General features: G+C 33.2%; 4 protein-coding genes across 5 annotated transcripts in view; 1 reads left to right on the top strand and 3 right to left on the bottom strand.

The window, feature by feature from the left end:
* Positions 1 to 27: 27 nt before the first annotated feature.
* LOC124425563 lies at positions 28 to 3,064 on the bottom strand. Its single transcript, XM_046966071.1, has 4 exons — positions 2,698 to 3,064; positions 2,380 to 2,620; positions 781 to 2,100; positions 28 to 543 (listed from the first exon to the last, which is right to left on the bottom strand). Exons 1-4 carry the CDS (start codon positions 2,710 to 2,712, stop codon positions 128 to 130), a joined length of 1,992 nt encoding a protein of 663 aa, XP_046822027.1. The 5' UTR covers positions 2,713 to 3,064; the 3' UTR covers positions 28 to 127.
* A 138-nt stretch (positions 3,065 to 3,202) lies between these two features.
* LOC124425564 (putative tRNA (cytidine(32)/guanosine(34)-2'-O)-methyltransferase) lies at positions 3,203 to 5,033 on the bottom strand. The gene is made up of 5 exons (XM_046966073.1): positions 4,777 to 5,033; positions 4,615 to 4,684; positions 4,331 to 4,530; positions 3,813 to 4,207; positions 3,203 to 3,696 (listed from the first exon to the last, which is right to left on the bottom strand). Exons 1-5 carry the CDS (start codon positions 4,895 to 4,897, stop codon positions 3,379 to 3,381), a joined length of 1,104 nt encoding a protein of 367 aa, XP_046822029.1. The 5' UTR covers positions 4,898 to 5,033; the 3' UTR covers positions 3,203 to 3,378.
* Positions 5,034 to 6,156: 1,123 nt separating this feature from the next.
* On the bottom strand, positions 6,157 to 11,063 carry LOC124425401 (protein IWS1 homolog). Of its 2 annotated transcripts, XM_046965687.1 has the most exons (8): positions 10,270 to 11,063; positions 10,062 to 10,194; positions 8,006 to 9,967; positions 7,798 to 7,812; positions 7,245 to 7,605; positions 6,862 to 7,151; positions 6,658 to 6,769; positions 6,157 to 6,571 (listed from the first exon to the last, which is right to left on the bottom strand). In XM_046965687.1, exons 1-8 carry the CDS (start codon positions 10,280 to 10,282, stop codon positions 6,449 to 6,451), a joined length of 3,009 nt encoding a protein of 1,002 aa, XP_046821643.1. In that variant the 5' UTR covers positions 10,283 to 11,063; the 3' UTR covers positions 6,157 to 6,448. The 2 variants fall into 2 exon arrangements, with proteins under 2 accessions (XP_046821643.1, XP_046821644.1); XM_046965688.1 differs by lacking the exon at positions 7,798 to 7,812.
* Positions 11,064 to 11,248: 185 nt separating this feature from the next.
* Positions 11,249 to 16,378, top strand: part of LOC124425402 (mothers against decapentaplegic homolog 2) — a 23,136-nt gene continuing 18,006 nt past the window's right edge. Inside the window, exon 1 of the mRNA XM_046965689.1 lies at positions 11,249 to 11,614. Within this exon, the coding sequence (XP_046821645.1) occupies positions 11,412 to 11,614 (203 nt within the window). The 5' untranslated portion in view covers positions 11,249 to 11,411. The remainder of the gene's footprint in view (positions 11,615 to 16,378) is intronic.

Below are 16,378 nucleotides of genomic sequence, written 5' to 3'. Positions count from 1 at the left end.
TGTAATTTATCCAACGATGGATCGACAAATAAAAAAAAATATCGTACATAATCTAATAATGTATATATATATATATTTTACTTTTTTTTTTGCTCTTAAATATTACTCGAAACGTTTGAAAGAACTTTTAATCGTTAGTTATAACATCGGATTGCACAGATTGATGTGCTCGTGATGGGATCGGTATAATCGTATTTCCAACGGACAAAGAACCTTGACTAAAAATTTGTGTTTCCGAGGATATTCCTCTAGGCGATGTCAACTTGTTTTTCATCCTTGCAATTGGTTCTCGTCCTCTGATTTTATACCAACCGTAGCGATGTCTTTTCGCCATTGGACTTCTATCATCGGCATATAAAACGGCAGAATCAGTTGCCGTCGTTGAGGTAGGAGATTCATCCTTGAAATCTCTTGATCGTTTACGCGAATTATTCGACACGTAGGATGCAATATTTGACAAATAATTATTGACTGCGGACGACGAAGGTATTTCGTCTCTTTTAAACATTCGTTCGCTCGAAGTAGACTTTAAAAAATTCCCACCTACGATAAGATATATTATCAAAACGTATATGTTTATATACATATATATATATATATATATATATATATATATATTTCATAGTTTACGTGTAATCTTTTTTAGGCGATCCATCTTTCCAAAATTAATAAGATTTTGATTGAAAAGAAAGGAAAGAAAAAAAAAGAAAAAGGAAAAAAAAATAATATTAAACCAATGAGTGGCATATTCAATGGATTTGGAAAAAATTAATAACATACCGGGAAAACTTCTGAGCGCTTGTTTAACCGCATGCGTCATAGAGGATAAAAGACCAGCAGAATTGTTTCTATTCAAGGAACTTTCCACGTTATTACTCTGCGATGATACCGAATTCGAATCCGAATAGAATTTATAATCTGCAGTATTTACATTATTTTCCATCGACGATTTGATCAACTCTCTTTTAGCCGTATCTGTTATTTTACACTCGGCAAGATCTGACATCGATGACAATTGCTTTAAGCCAGATTCGATCAGAGGCCCGATATTGGATGTTCCAGAAGTCGAATTGTTCTCTACGATCACCATCATCACGACACGAGAACAACCAGTTTTTTGGGTAACACCAATGTTACTATGAGTGGTCTGAGTTCTATAAAATCGATTCTCCTTTTCAATATTATTTTCATTGTCACTAATCTTCTCCGTGTTAGATCTCGAATCGACCTTCGATTCATTCCGATTCTTATCAAACGCATTCGCATCAATATTAGTCAATTTTTCATTATCCATTTTCATTGGTACATCCTCCATTGTAACTGTCGATCGTGATAACGACTCTCGAGCTTCATAATATTCATCGTTTTCCGTCATATTCGAACTACCGATACTACCTCTACCCGATTCAATATCTTTATCGTATTGATCAGAAAATCTGACCTTTTTGAACGAACTAGATCTTCTTTCCTCGTGTATTCTAACTTCAACGTTTTTCATCTCCGGTAATATACCACCATGGATCCCGGTTAATTCCATATCATCGGCCGACCCTTCGATTTCATAGTTCGATAATTTAGTTTTGGTAGCAGTTATGTATTCGGTTCTTTCTTGTTCTTGCATAACCGATAACATCAATCCTGGGTTGTTCTTTGTTGAGAGCTGTTCTTCCACGCCAAAATCGCTTGGTAAAGATCGAAATGGCGTTTTATCCTGATTCGTATAACAAGTCAAATAACTGCTAGACTTACCCTCGAAATCGCTACTTTTCGATTCTGATCCGTACGTGTAACTTTTTACTATCGAGGTCGTTGAACTTATGTTTGGTGTCTTTAATAAAAAATTTGGCACGTGCGGAGTCTTGTATTCGAGGCTCGACTGTTTCCCTGTTACGGCAACGTGCATCGGCGTACTCGTTGTTCTATAAAGTTCTGGCGGAGACGTTAATGGGCCAACAAAATTACCATTGTAATCGCCATCGATCGTCGAATGTTCCTTCTTCTTTGTTCCTAAATTTGACGATATTGGCGTGGCCACGAGAGATCTTCTTTCGGAGATCGATAATTGAGGACGTCGTTGTGCCAACCAAAATTTGCATGGATCTTCGGAAAGTCCCATGAATATTATAGTTCAAAGATAATAATTATTTTTCGTTTCATTTCATTTGTAATTAAATAAAAAATGAAAGAAAAGAAAAATCTCATACCATGTGAAATCATTTTCTCATTTTCAATTTATATTAATAAAAATACAAATGGAATTGTATTTTTTAAATATAAATTCGAAAACCTTTCTTTACTCCTTACATATTTTATATATATAATATCATTATGGATCGTGATTTCACGTGGCACCAGTCAAAAAGAAATATTAAACGTTACCGAATAATTCGATATCCTTGTTTTGTTCGAAAAAATCACCACATAAATAACAATACAAAGGAAGATGATTGACGGCTACATGATAGAGTAATTTCTCATCTAATTTTGGATGCAATGGCAATTTTTTACCGTAACATAACGGACAATAAAACTCTTGATCCGGATGCTTGTTTCTTTGATGTCTCTTACAACACTCAGCGCAACAAAATAATTTCTCACAAATGTTGCAAGTTCTATTCGTCTGTAACATTTACAAGCGCGAATATTAATATGTAATATTTTTCTAGATTTCTTATTAATAATAATTTAGATAATTACCCAAGAGGAAGACATGAAGACGAAGAAGTTGTAAATCTTTCGCCGAGTAAATGTTTACAAATTTCTTCGTTTCCAAGCATTTTGATAAGATTCCCGAAGGACGGTCAAATAGCGTAACGCATAACGTAACGACAGCGTAAATTCCTGAAAGATTGTGTTCAACGATATCAGAATAATTACGTCCTTTTGTTTTTACATTTTTCTTTCTTTTCTATAACTGCGATTGTAACTCTAGATCGATAGAAAAATCTTTGAAATCCGATTTAAATATAAATAATTATTCGATTATTCTATAAAACTTATTTCGTCATATTCGAAATTTTCTTATCACTGATTAGTTTCATTTAAAGGCACAAAAGGCAATAAAATTCCATTTGTATATGAAATTTATATACTTGTTAATACGACAAGGCATATCGAAGGTCGAAAATATTTGAGTCAATGTTTACTAATTTTTTTTTTGCCTGTTAGCATAGATTTTAATACAATCGACAAGATGATTCGGTGTAATTTGGAACGTGTGATAAATTCAAGTAATTAAGGTATATACGCAATAATATAATATTTTCATGCAGATGGAGACTTATACGATAGAATAAGTAAGAACATTTATTATTAGAAATTTTTTTCTTTTTGTACAATATTTTTCTTCGACTTAAATTAATTTATTAAATTAATTTATTACTTCTCAAAATCATTATTTTCATTAGATATATTTAAATGAAGTAATGTATCCAAGGAAAGTATATTCAACACGTCTTCCTGATTTTCATCTGTCTTTTCCTCCTCCGTCACTTTTTCATTTATACACTTTTGTTTTCGCCTTGTTTGTTCTTTAAATTCAGATAAGGATATCGGACGATCATTATCAATAATAACACTAACGTCTGCTTTTCGAAAATCAGTACTTCTATCCTCAAGCAAGGAGAGTGCCTCTTCGTAAGGTGGTGCGATTGGGCTTTGCACTGGCTCATGATATTTGTATTCTTTTCCTTCGAACTGAAAATATATCAAGTATAATATTATATTTGAAAATATTTCGAGTATAATACATATATATATATATATATATATATATATGTATTTTTTAAATATAAATCATTATATATTCCTACGTTCAATGGATAACACGTATCGGAGTCAGGTTGATTTAAATCTCCACAAACGACAAATGGTACAACGAGCCTGTTAACTCCTGTCAATTTTTCAAAATTACAAGGTTCGTGAGTTAGAAGAGGATTCAACATATGTGGCTCGTATCCATCAGGTGGTGAATAATCTTTGCATACTACGAAAGCCTCAATGCTAGAATTTCGAGAACTACTTGGCTTGGCGCAATAGACATAAGGAAAAAATACTTTTAATTGCGCATATAACAATGAGACATCTTTAGCTCGAAAAATCTTTGCTACGAATGTTCCTCCCGGTCGTAATATATGAGTCGTTATATTTAAAGCTGCTAGCAAAAGTTGAGACTGAATATATATGTCCATATCATGTAATCCTGTGACTAAAATATAAGATATATTCACAATTAATTATTATTAATATAAATCTGCAAAGTTAATAATAATAAAAAAAAAAAAAAATATAACAAAAATAAAGAACAAAATGAATAAATATAAGAACATGCCATCAGGTGCTCCATCGCATACAACTAAATCTGCTTGTGTGTTATCAAAATGAGCAATTATATGCTTTGCCGTGGCAGTATTTGTAATATCTCCTTGAATTTGAATTACACCTTCCAATGGTGCCATCGCTTGTAAATCAACAGCAACAATTTTGGGAGGTGTCGCTTCACCTGCTTCCAATGCCTTCTTATAATTTTCACTTAAGGATAGAAAAATAATTTTATATTATTTAAAATTTAAATAATATATTTAAATATATTATTTCAATGATATATCTACATACTTTAATTTTCGTGAAAGAACTTGACTCCAGCTACCAGGTGCTGCACATAAATCAACAGCTTTGTTTACACCTGTTGATCAAATATAAGAAACATCAGTTTATAAAATGGAAAAAAAAAAGGGATAATCGTAAAAATTTACGATTCATATCAAGATACATTACCATCAAATATATGACATTCATTATCGATTTGTAATAATTTAAATGCACTACGTGCTCTCCAACCTTCTTCCTTCGCTCGTCTGTAATATATATCACGTTTATCCTTTGACGTTTTTCCCATATTTGTAAATAGTATATATATATTGTATATATATATTAATAATTTTTCTTCTTAACAAAAATTAATTTACTACTTAACAAAATGATATATGTATATAATGAACGAGCTCATAGGTTATGTGACAACAATTTTATGAGAGAAAGAAGCCATTTAAGGTTATTCATTATCTATTGCTGATAATATATGCGACTTCAGCGACATATACGGATGAAATACGAACTACAAACGCAATAGGTATAACATTGTCCCTATATGAATCTTTTTGGTGTATAAATTTGTTTAGGTTATACTCATCTCACGTCTTAATTAATCGAGTTAATTTTCTCATAATCTTTTCTACATAATATATATATATAGTAATACATTTTATCTTTATTTCTAATTAAGCTACGAAGAAAGAAAATTGCTGATGGATATCTTAAATTTGGAAATATTTCGATATGACGACAAACAAAAAATGGAAAATATAATATTTAACCTTAAAAATGTAAATAAAAAGAAATGAGAATACATAAATATAAATAAGAACAAATAAGAAATTAATATTTTTCAATGCGTTTCTCAAAGAAATTATTTTAGAATTTTATTATATTCCATTTATTTATCTATCGAAATATGATTAACAATGTAAGATTTAAGATACTTCAATGTTTAGTTAGAATTAAATATAAATAAATTTTCAAAACTCATTTAAATATGCAATCAGCTTAGTATTACTTGCTTTATATAAGCTAGATTTAAATTTCAATGTAATTAATACCGATTCAAATCTTACCATATGCAGATTGCTGCATCTGAAAATTCATGTTATCTTACTTTAAAATTCAGACATTTATTTCAGATTTTATTTTGCAATTGTAAAGCTTTATTTTTATGAATAAATTATTTTCGAAAAAAAGAAAACCGACACAACTTTTTTCAAAGAAACTAAAATACTTTCAAACGTTCGAAAATGTCATATCCTCGCTTAAAATTTAATTTTTACAATTAACCTATGTTCGATGCATGAACAGTCTTAATCAGTTTTTATTTTTTGTATAATTACTTACGCATCTAGAGTTCATTTCTAATTTACTTTCGTTTCAATTAGTTAAACACTTATGATTGTTACTTATTCGTTATATGACAGAATAGAAAAAAAGGAATATATTTCATTTGAAAATTCATGTATATTTGAACTATTTATATATATATATATATATATATATGTATAGTAAAAAAAAAAAAAAAAAGAAGAATGGCAAATAATACAACCTATATATAGTACATTGTTAAAAATAATCGAATTGCTAAGTATCATTAATACACGGAATTGCGGATATACAATGTTACCTTAGTTATCTAACTTATAGAATTATTGATTAGCATCGGCATAAATATATATCGTATAATGTACATAGTCATCGTTATCATTATTATTATATCTTATAAAGACATTTTTATACAGAAATTCATTTAATTTTACAGAAAATAACAAGAGCTCAACACGATGTAATTATATATTTTCGATGTTGCAAAATTTTTTTTATCATTTTCCTAAGATATACATTATTATAAAGACATTTTACGTCCTTCTATGGATATATCAACTGCTCTTCTCGCAGATTTCATTTTTTTATTATCCATATAATTCTTCATATGCCTTTCAAATCGATTCATTTGTTTCTTAGTGCTCTATAAACAAAATTAATATAAATATATAATAAACGACATATATATATATATATGAATGTTTTAACATTGAAAATCACAATACTTACTCTACTTATATCTACGTCAGATTTCCAATCTGGACGTACGACATAGTCTTTGTTAGATGGTCTAGGAACTCGTGCTCTGGCAACCCATCCTGGATCTCCAGGTCTCAAAGGTCTGAAATGATGATAAAAAAAAAAAAAAAAAAAAACATTAGAAAAACATTTGTTTTCTTCATACTGACATCACGAAATTAAATCCCATCATACTTGGCATCTCCTTTTAAGGCTTTGTTAATATCCTGAGATTTTTGAGAAGATCCATCCTCTTCAGTTTTTCGTCTTTTTTGTGGTGTCTGTTCTATATCACGCTGTAATCTTTCTTCCTTCGTCAAAGCTTTAAAATCAGCAGACAAATTAAATATTGGTCTGGCCCATTCGTTAATTAATTTTCCAGCACGTTCTTTATTTTCCTTTGTTTCTTTTGGATGTTTATATAAATACATTACAGCTTTACCAATGCCCGATTGTTTTAAAGATGCTTGGTCAATTCTTGGAAACTATAAAAAAAAAAAAAAAAAAAAAGATTTTTTTTTTGTTTTTGTAGATCAGCCATATCATCGTAAACGCTTTATTTACTATGTTAAACTTACCTCCCATAAAAGTTTTAAAAGACTGTCTCTTATTCTTAAAGATGGTAAAGATCGATCTGGCATTGGAGCTAGCCAATCGGTTAAAACTGCCAATACATTATGTTCTAAAAATGCCAATTGTAAATCATGTTTTTTTAATTGTGATAATACTTTTGGTAACATTGCAATTTTATTAGTAGCTGGCTTATTTAATTGATTTAACTTTCTGTCTTCCTCAGAAGCAGCCTTCATATCGGTTAACAATTGTGCAATAATATCATCATTGTCATTAATTATGTCAATATCTTTGCGTTTGCGTCTACGTGATTGTTCTTCCTTCTTACGTGCCAGCATACGATCAAAATCAGACATTGAATCATCCCTGTAAAATAGAAATAATTGTATAACGATGGAAAAAAAAAAAAAAAAAAAAAGAATTTGACTTAATAGTTTCAAGAGCAATTTAGCTTAAAATCAATAATTTTTTAATATTATATTCGTTGTTCTTTACAAACTATTTAATAATTTATGACCACGTCAATAAATCATCTGCCTACTTCATGCTATTACTTACAAATATCTGTTGCTCCTGGATAGCAAACATTAATAATAATAACAATAAATATCATTCCTTTTTTTCTTTTTTTTTTTTTTTTTAATAATGTTTAGAAGGAAATGTGTACTCTATTATATTTCTACATAAAATAAACTTTCAAGAATCTCTTGACTAAATTTATGATTATTATGCTATGATGTAGTAAAAAAATAATTCATCAACTTACATTCCTCCCTCTGCAATAACTCCATCGTCAGAATCTTCATTATCTTGTTGCACGATACTGGTGGGCTCGTCATCGTCTTTCTTCTCATCGTGTTCTTCACCCTCTTCCAGATCGTCTTCATTTCTTTTCTTAGGTGATTTATCGGGATCTCTTTCATCCTCGCTATCGGATAATTCACGTGCCGCTTTTTTAGAACTTTTAGCAGCATCATTCTCATCCTCCGAATCGGAGAGTATTCTTTTTCGCTTTTTTACTCCACTTTCTGACTCTCTGCTTGGGCTTCTTGATCTCCCAGATTTTGAAGCCGATCGCGATCTCGATCTTGTGCCAGATCTTGAGCGAGATCTACCAGCAGATTTTGCAACGGAACCAGACCGCGAACGGGATCTCGATCTTGATTTTGATCGTGAACCTGAATGTGATCTTGAACGAGATCTAGATGGTGATCTTGATCCAGAGCCTGATCTTGATCGTGAACGTGAGCCTGACTTTCTTGATCCAGATCGTGATCTTGATCTTGAAACCTTCGAACCAGATCGCGAACGAGATTTTGATTTACTAGATCTGGAACCTGATCTAGATCTAGAGTGTGAACTTTTTCTTGAAACTGCACGAGATGGAGAACCTTTTCTTGATCCTGACAATGATCTGGATTTTGACCTAGATCTTGATTTAGATCTGGAAACGGATTTTCTTGAACCAGACCTTGATCTAGATCTCGATCGTGATATTTTCCTTGATCCAGATCTCGATCTCGATCGGGAACCTTTCCTTGATCCTGACTTCGATCTCGATCGGGATATCTTCCTTGATCCTGACCTCGATCTCGATCGAGATGCTTTCCTCGATCCTGAACCTGACCTTGATCTAGATCGAGATCCTTTCCTCGATCCTGATTTTGATCGAGATCTAGATGCTTGTCTTGATCCAGACCTCGATCGTGATGCTTTTCTCGATCCTGATTTTGATCTTGATCTAGATTTTGACCTTGATAATGCCTTTTGCTCTGGACTCGGAGATCTCGACAATGATCCTCCTTTACGTGATGCTACGGAAGATTGTTTCCTTGATCCAGAACCAGATCTGGATCTAGATCTTGACTTCGATTTAGCTTTTTCATCGCCCGAATGCGACGGTGATCTCGAACGTGAGCTTTTTCTCGACGAAGGAGAACCTTTCTTCGAACTTTCCACAGAAGGAGATTTCGATTTAGAACGTGACTTTCTAACATCCGAAGGAGAATGTCCGGGCGATAATTTTGGCGAGCGAGAACCTTTCTTCGAGCCTAATGGCGAATGAGACTTTGATCTCGATCTTGATGTATGCTTAGGACTTCGAGAAAGAGACCGTGATTTCGATCTTGTAGGAGGTTCTGCTGAATTAGAATGCGACCGAGAACGAGATTTTGATGCTATCTTTGGTGACCCGGAATGTGAACGGGAACGCGATCTTCTTGATCCAGAACGAGACCGTGATCTAGAAGCTACTCGGGGCGATGGAGATCTTGAATAAGATCGGGAATTCCTTGGAGAAACGGCTTTACTTGGTTTTGGTGAATTAGACCTTGACCTTGATCTCGAACGTGAATTAGATCTGCATCTTGAATTATTCCTCGATAGAGAACTTTCTTTAGTTTTGGATGGACTTCTTGATCTTGATGAGGACTTTGCAGAACGCATCGGGCTAGGAGACGGAGTTGCTTTTCTTCTATCATTCTCCACAGGTTCTTCCGAATGAGACTTTGAACGAGATCTGGAAGTACTTCGTCTGCAGCCAGATTTAGAACTAGATCTAGATAATCTTCCATGTTCCTTTGTAGATGCCGGAGATGGAGATCTACTTCTAGAAGGTGAACGCGAGCGAGAACGTGATCTCGAATAAGATTTTCTAGAACTTGCATTGGAACGTGCTGACGTAGATGATGCGGGTGATCCCACTTGTGCTGGTGACGACGGTTTAGATCTATCAAAACATTATATAGATTTTATTTCATTTAAAATCATTATAGAATATAATGAAATATATATTTAGGGTTAAAATAAATATTAAAGCATACCTTGCCGGTGACGAATTTGGACTGTGAGAATTTGATCTACTTCTAACTGCATTTTCAATACTAGCAGAACGACGAGAGTCCTGCGAAGGACTTCTGGATCTCTCACGTTCATCTTCCGAATCACTTCTGTCGTCTATATACAAAGTATAACATATAAATTTGATTTTCTAACAATATTTCATATATCTCATTGACTAGTATTACTTACCGTCTCGACTCATTGCATTTATATTTATATATGAATACTTATAAATAACTTTAGATAACCGATGATCGAATCGATGTAAAAATATATAAAATTTCTCTTTAGACACTCATAAAATATTAATCCAACAATTGTTTATTTTTCTTATCACACTAAGCACGCATGAAAGATAATCCATGTATATGTTTGCAATAAAATAATAAAAACTCTAAGCTTGTTTCCGGGCGTACAGACGCTTCTTCAAGAATGCCTCATTGGTTCTGTTAGGTTAGGTTAGATCCATGAAGCGGCAGCCAATAACGAAGCTCCTAAAGATGGCGGAATTGCGGCGGTGTTGTTCAGAAAATTACTCGTTACGTGAATAGACAATTTACAAATCGTTGTGTACGACGATATATTCTCTTATTACATTTATCACGGTAATAATCAAAATACTGGATAATCGTTACGTAAACTTCACAAGGGATAAGAATTTCGCATATAATAAAGTTAAATAAAAAGAAAAAGAGAAAAAGAAAATCTTTGTACGATGCGTTCGTAAAACAAGCGACTAGAGAAACTTTCACTTTCACTTTTCGTTCTTCTCTCTATCCCGAGATGTCGCTGCATGCGAATCGCAAAGGAAACGAAGTTATCCGAAATTAACCGAGTACGTCCGAGAACGTTCCTGTGGAACGACATGGCGGCTATGAGAGAGTTTCGCCGCTCGTGCGAGGCTGTCGCGTCGTTCGGTGTAGTTTTCTTTCGCGCCACGGACTTTTCGGGTTTCGTCATTATTTTTTTTGCGTCACGCGGGTGACCTCTTTGTTTGCGCACGTCCGTCGCGAGACAAGTTAGAAGGCGTCGTGCGGTTAAAGTTTTTCAAGAAATAGAAGCTAATAGATATACAGAGAAGAAAAAGAGTGAAGCGGGGAAAGGGTATAGAGAGGGAGGGAGGGAGGTAGTAAGAGAGCGACCGAAAGACCGAGACAGAGACGGAGAGAGAGAGAGAGAGAGAGAGACAGACAGACAGAGAGAAAGAAAGAAAGAAAGAGAGAGAGGAGAGGAGAGAAAGAGAGAGAGAGAGAGAGAGAGAGAGAGAAAGAAAGAAAGAGAGAACGGAATCCCCGATGCGGCGGGGTGTCTCGCGCACGTAACGAGCGCAAATGACGACTTCGATGTTGCTCAGCTTCAACCCGCCTATCGTGAAGCGGCTGCTAGGCTGGAAGAAGGCCGAGGGCGAGGACAAATGGAGCGAGAAGGCCGTCAAGAGTCTCGTTAAGAAGTTGAAGAAGTCGGCGGGTCTCGAGGAACTCGAGAAGGCCATTACCACGCAAAGCTGCAATACCAAGTGCATCACTATACCGAGGTACGCGTACCGACTAATATTACTATCCATCCTTGTTTCTTTCTCTCTCTCTCTCTCTCTCTCTCTCTCTCTCTCTTTCTCTTGCTCTCTCATCGCTCCGTCTCTTTCTATCTTTACGCGTGTCTAGCTGTCTGTCTCTCTGTCTTTTACCACTGCCACTGCTACGGGATGCTGGCCTCTCCTCCCCTCCTCCTGTATCTCCCCCTCCTCCTCTTCCTCCTCCTTCTCCTATTCCTCTTCCACCTTCTCCATCTCTTTCTTGCGTGTGCGCGCGTATGTTATACCGTACACGCTATAACGCGTTTTTCTTTTTATTTATTTTTCTTTTTCTTTATATCTTCTCTCTCTCTCTCTCTCTCTCTCTCTCTCTCTCTCTCTATCGCTCTCACTCTCACTTTCTCTTTCTCTCTATACATACAATCTCGGTCGTACGTGTAAGCTAAAGATTTCGCGTATTTGCTCTCTCTCTCTCTCTCTCTCTCTCTCTCTCTCTCTCTCTCATGTGCGCGTGTGTGCTGCGCGTCGACCCGTAGAAAGAGAGAGAGAGAGAGAGGAGAGTACAATAAACGAAGGTACTCGCGCGTTCTTAATAGTAGTAGTAGTAGTAGTAGTTTAATAGTAGTGTAAATAGTAACAGCAGTAATAGTAGTATTGTAGTAGTAGAGAGTGTCGAGGTATGTATGTTCACATCCCAAGAGTAACGTTCGTTTTAAATACCCTCTTCTCCTCTCCTCGTGAATCTTGAATGTTGGCACAATAGAGAGAGAGAGAGAGAGAGAGAGAGAGAGAGAGAGATCCATATAGGAGTCATAGGATTTTACATAGGAAGTTGTAAAAAAATGTAAAATAAGAAATAAAAACAAACAAACGAACGAATGAATATCAAAATAAAAATAAGAGAAAAAAAATTGTTTTCTCTGGAAGATATCAAAAATTCGAATTATTATTAAAAACGACGGAAAGTAATTATTAAATGTATGTATATACATTCATACATACATATATACATACATACAATATATATATATATATATATAAATATATCATATAATATAGTACGTATATATATACATATATAAAGGAAAAAAAATGTCATCGCGTTCATTTAAAAACGAATGTATGCTATCAAACGATAATCGACGTTTTTCCGACGGCAAGCAACTCAACTTGCTTACCGACTTTCTTGCTTTGCGGAGCATGACGAGAATAGATACCCCGTTCGCTAACCGATCGGCGAACATCGAGGAAACGAACGAACAAACGAAAGAAGGATGCCTAAGTCTTTCTCTCTCTCTTTCTCTCTCTCCTTCTCACTCTTTTCTTTCTCTTTTCTCTCTCTCTCTCTCTCTCTCTCTCTCTCTCCTCTCTCTGTGTGTCTCGCGAATCGTCTAGACAAAAAGAACGTGCTTATTTTATTTCGTACAGTCCCGATCGCTTACGTACGAACGCGTCTCTTTTCTTTTTCTTTTTCTTTTTCTTTTTCTTTTTCTTTCTTTTCTTCCTTTTTTTTTTGTTTCAACCACGTGATCGTGACGTCAGAAGTGGCATATATATATATATGTTGTGTATGTATGTATGTATGTTCTGTGTGTATATATATATATATGCATATGTGTATGTTTGAATTATATTTAAAATAAGTACGTGCACGCATGTACGCATATAGAAGGTGTTTCATTTGAATAAACTTATGTAAGTATCATTGAATATTCGGGTTGCCAAGAGTTCTTGAGCTTAGTAGTTTTACGATGTTAAGAAAGGAAAGGGGGAAAAAAGAAGAAAAGAGGAGAGGGGAAGAAAAAGAAATTAGTTTGAAAGAAGAAAAAAGTAGTCTGGAAAAGAAAAGAAAAGAAGAGAAAAGAGAACAAAAGTAATCGATCTTTTAAAAAAAAAAAAAAAAAACCTTTTAACCGGGTCTGTGTTTTATTATCGTTTGTTTCGAATGGATAACTCTGTATAATACGCTTTATATGTAATTACTTTTTTTTTTTATCGATCAAGTCTCTTAACTTCCCACACGTTTGTACCCACGTTAGAGTTTAATTTAAATAAATTTAAATAAATACATTTAAATAATTATGTTTTATTTTAGGATCTCTCTTTTTTTGTTTTTCTTTTTATTTATTTATCTATTTTTTTTTTCTTTTTTTTTTTTTAACTTCGTAAATTGGATATTTAGGAGAAAACAAACAAAAAGAGAACAAAGAAAAAAAAAATATTGAGTGCACTTACGAATTCGTTGACGGCAACATGCGATTTTAATGCACGTGCGTTGCCATTCGCGTCTTTGGACTTTCCACCTCGTTAAAAGTTCTTCAAATTGCGCGGCGCGCACCTGTCATCGTCTTCGTTATCTTCTTAACGCCTCTTTATATTTTTCATTCTTATTCGTCGTCGGGACTAATTCCGCATCCGCGATTCATTCATCAGTCCCGGTCACGTAGATATGTAGATCGCGGATCTCATCTGACGTAAGCTCGAACGATAGAACGAGACTGAAAAATCAATTAGGTTATCACTTGTTCTTTTTCTTCTTCTTCCTCCCCCCTCCTCCCTTTTTTCTTTCTTTCTTTTTCTTCTTCTTCTTCTTCTTCTCTTTAGTCACAGGGTCGCATTTGTCGTAAGCTCTTGGGACTATTCTTTTACATGGTTACATTTTCGAAGCTTACTACTTACAAATGACGATATACATGTGTATAAAAAAAAAAAAAAAAAAAAGAAAAAGACAGCTTAATATATCAAATGCATACAGGTGTGTGTTTGTGTTTGTGTGTGATAAATAATAAATATAGTATATACATTTAATTAATCGAAGTAGAATTATTTTTTGAAATCTCATAATGGCAAATGTATAAATGTCCGTCCGTCCTGTGTGTTTGCTTTCCTATCTCGTTTGTAAAATTGATTTTACCTTCGTTCAATATTTTATTTCATTATTTATTATATATTACTTTTTATTTCATTTCGTTTCATTTCATTTTTCTCTTTTTATTGTTATTGTTTTCATTTTTTTTTTTATTTTCTTTCTCTCTCTCTCTCTCTCTCTTTCAAATATAAAATGTCGAACAAAATTTGTATTACGATTAACGATAAACGTGTTGATCGATATAAGTGTTCGATTTAAGAAGGGGATAGAAAAAATAAAGAAAAGGAGTGAGAAAAACAGAGAGAGAGAGAGAGAGAGAGAGAGAGAGAGAGAGAGAAGACAAAGGAGAAGGCGTCATCGAAGCTCGTTCTACGTAGGAAGAGAATGAGCTCGGTGTATATATAAAAACCTTAATCAATAAATCATATTCAACCCTCGTGCTGAGGGATATAGCATATACTACCTAGTTGGTCTATCTCGACCGCCCACTCTTTCCAAGAAAAGTTATACGCGTTTTGTCGATAAAATAGAGAAAGAGAGAGGGTGAGAGAGAACAAGTGAGTGAGAGGGAGAGAGAGGAAAGAGGAGTGGGGGAAAAAAACAATAAAAAGTAGTATAACTCGATTTGTGCGTTACTTATTAAATTTCTTTCTCTCTCTCTCTCTCTCTCTCTCTCTCTCTCTCTCTCTCTTTTTTCGTTTCGTTTTTTCCTTTGTATTTTTTATTTCTTTTTTTTCCTCCATTTCGAAGCATAAAAAAACAAACGATTGAAACGCCACTTTTGCTACTCACTTTTGCTCGATACAGTTAAAATATATATGTGGCGTGTTTATTATGTATATACGTGTAAAGCATGGGCACGTACGTATGTACGTACACATATATGTATTTAAGTGAGTATAAGATGATATGCGTATGCGTGTTTGTAATGCGTACATATATATATATATATATATATATATATATATATATATATATATACATACATGCATACATACGTAGAGGCGATCGAATATTTAGGAGAGTTCATGGTCGGCCGTGTCATATAAGAGGACACACATTTTGTTCACGAACAATCGTATGTGCGTAAATTTGTGAATTTTTTTAAGCTACTTGAGAACATCGATCTTACGAGCCGCTATCATCTTTCACCCTAATCCTCTACCCTCAAAATAATCTTGTTTCTTTTTCTTCAAGGTCTTGAAAAAAAAAAAAAAAGAAAAGAAAGAAAAAAATTATTTTCTATTATTTTCTATATTTGTTATTGTTTGTTTCTATATTTCTTATTATTTATTATCTATTATTTTTCTTATAAAAAAAAAAAAATCGTCAAATTATATATATATATATATATATTTATATAATTCTTTATAAAAAGAACTATTTGAATCATTTTGAAATATAATTTGGAAGTAACTTTTTCATCAAATATAAAATTTTTTTTAATAATAATGTTTATGTATGTGTATTTGTATACATAAATGTTATATTACATATAATTTTTAAGATTTAATTAAAAAATTATTGTAACGATCGATTCTTGATTTCAATCTGAATTTTCGTAAAGCAAAGAGAAAGTTTATCTAAATATCTTATTTGGAAATATAATCATAATATTACAGTTTATACATATGTATGTATATACTTTTTTTTTTTTTTTTTATATTTCATCTAAATCTAATTATTGTAACGGAATATCTTAATTGAGAGATAATCATATGGTGCCATTTAATATATCATTTTATTATTAGAATCGATTATTAAAAACGATGAGAAGTATATTTAAGTAGAGATAAATTATCTGATACAGTTTGATATATATATATATATATTTATTTATTTTTAATGGATAACTTGTAAATATTCTTTATGCGAATTGTACGAAATCGCTTTTATGA

The sequence above is a fragment of the Vespa crabro genome, chromosome 7, assembly GCF_910589235.1.
Source record: "Vespa crabro chromosome 7, iyVesCrab1.2, whole genome shotgun sequence".
Taxonomy (NCBI): domain Eukaryota; kingdom Metazoa; phylum Arthropoda; class Insecta; order Hymenoptera; family Vespidae; genus Vespa; species Vespa crabro.
The sequence above is the reverse complement of the archived record's forward strand: the minus strand, read 5'-3'. Positions and strand labels throughout refer to the sequence as shown.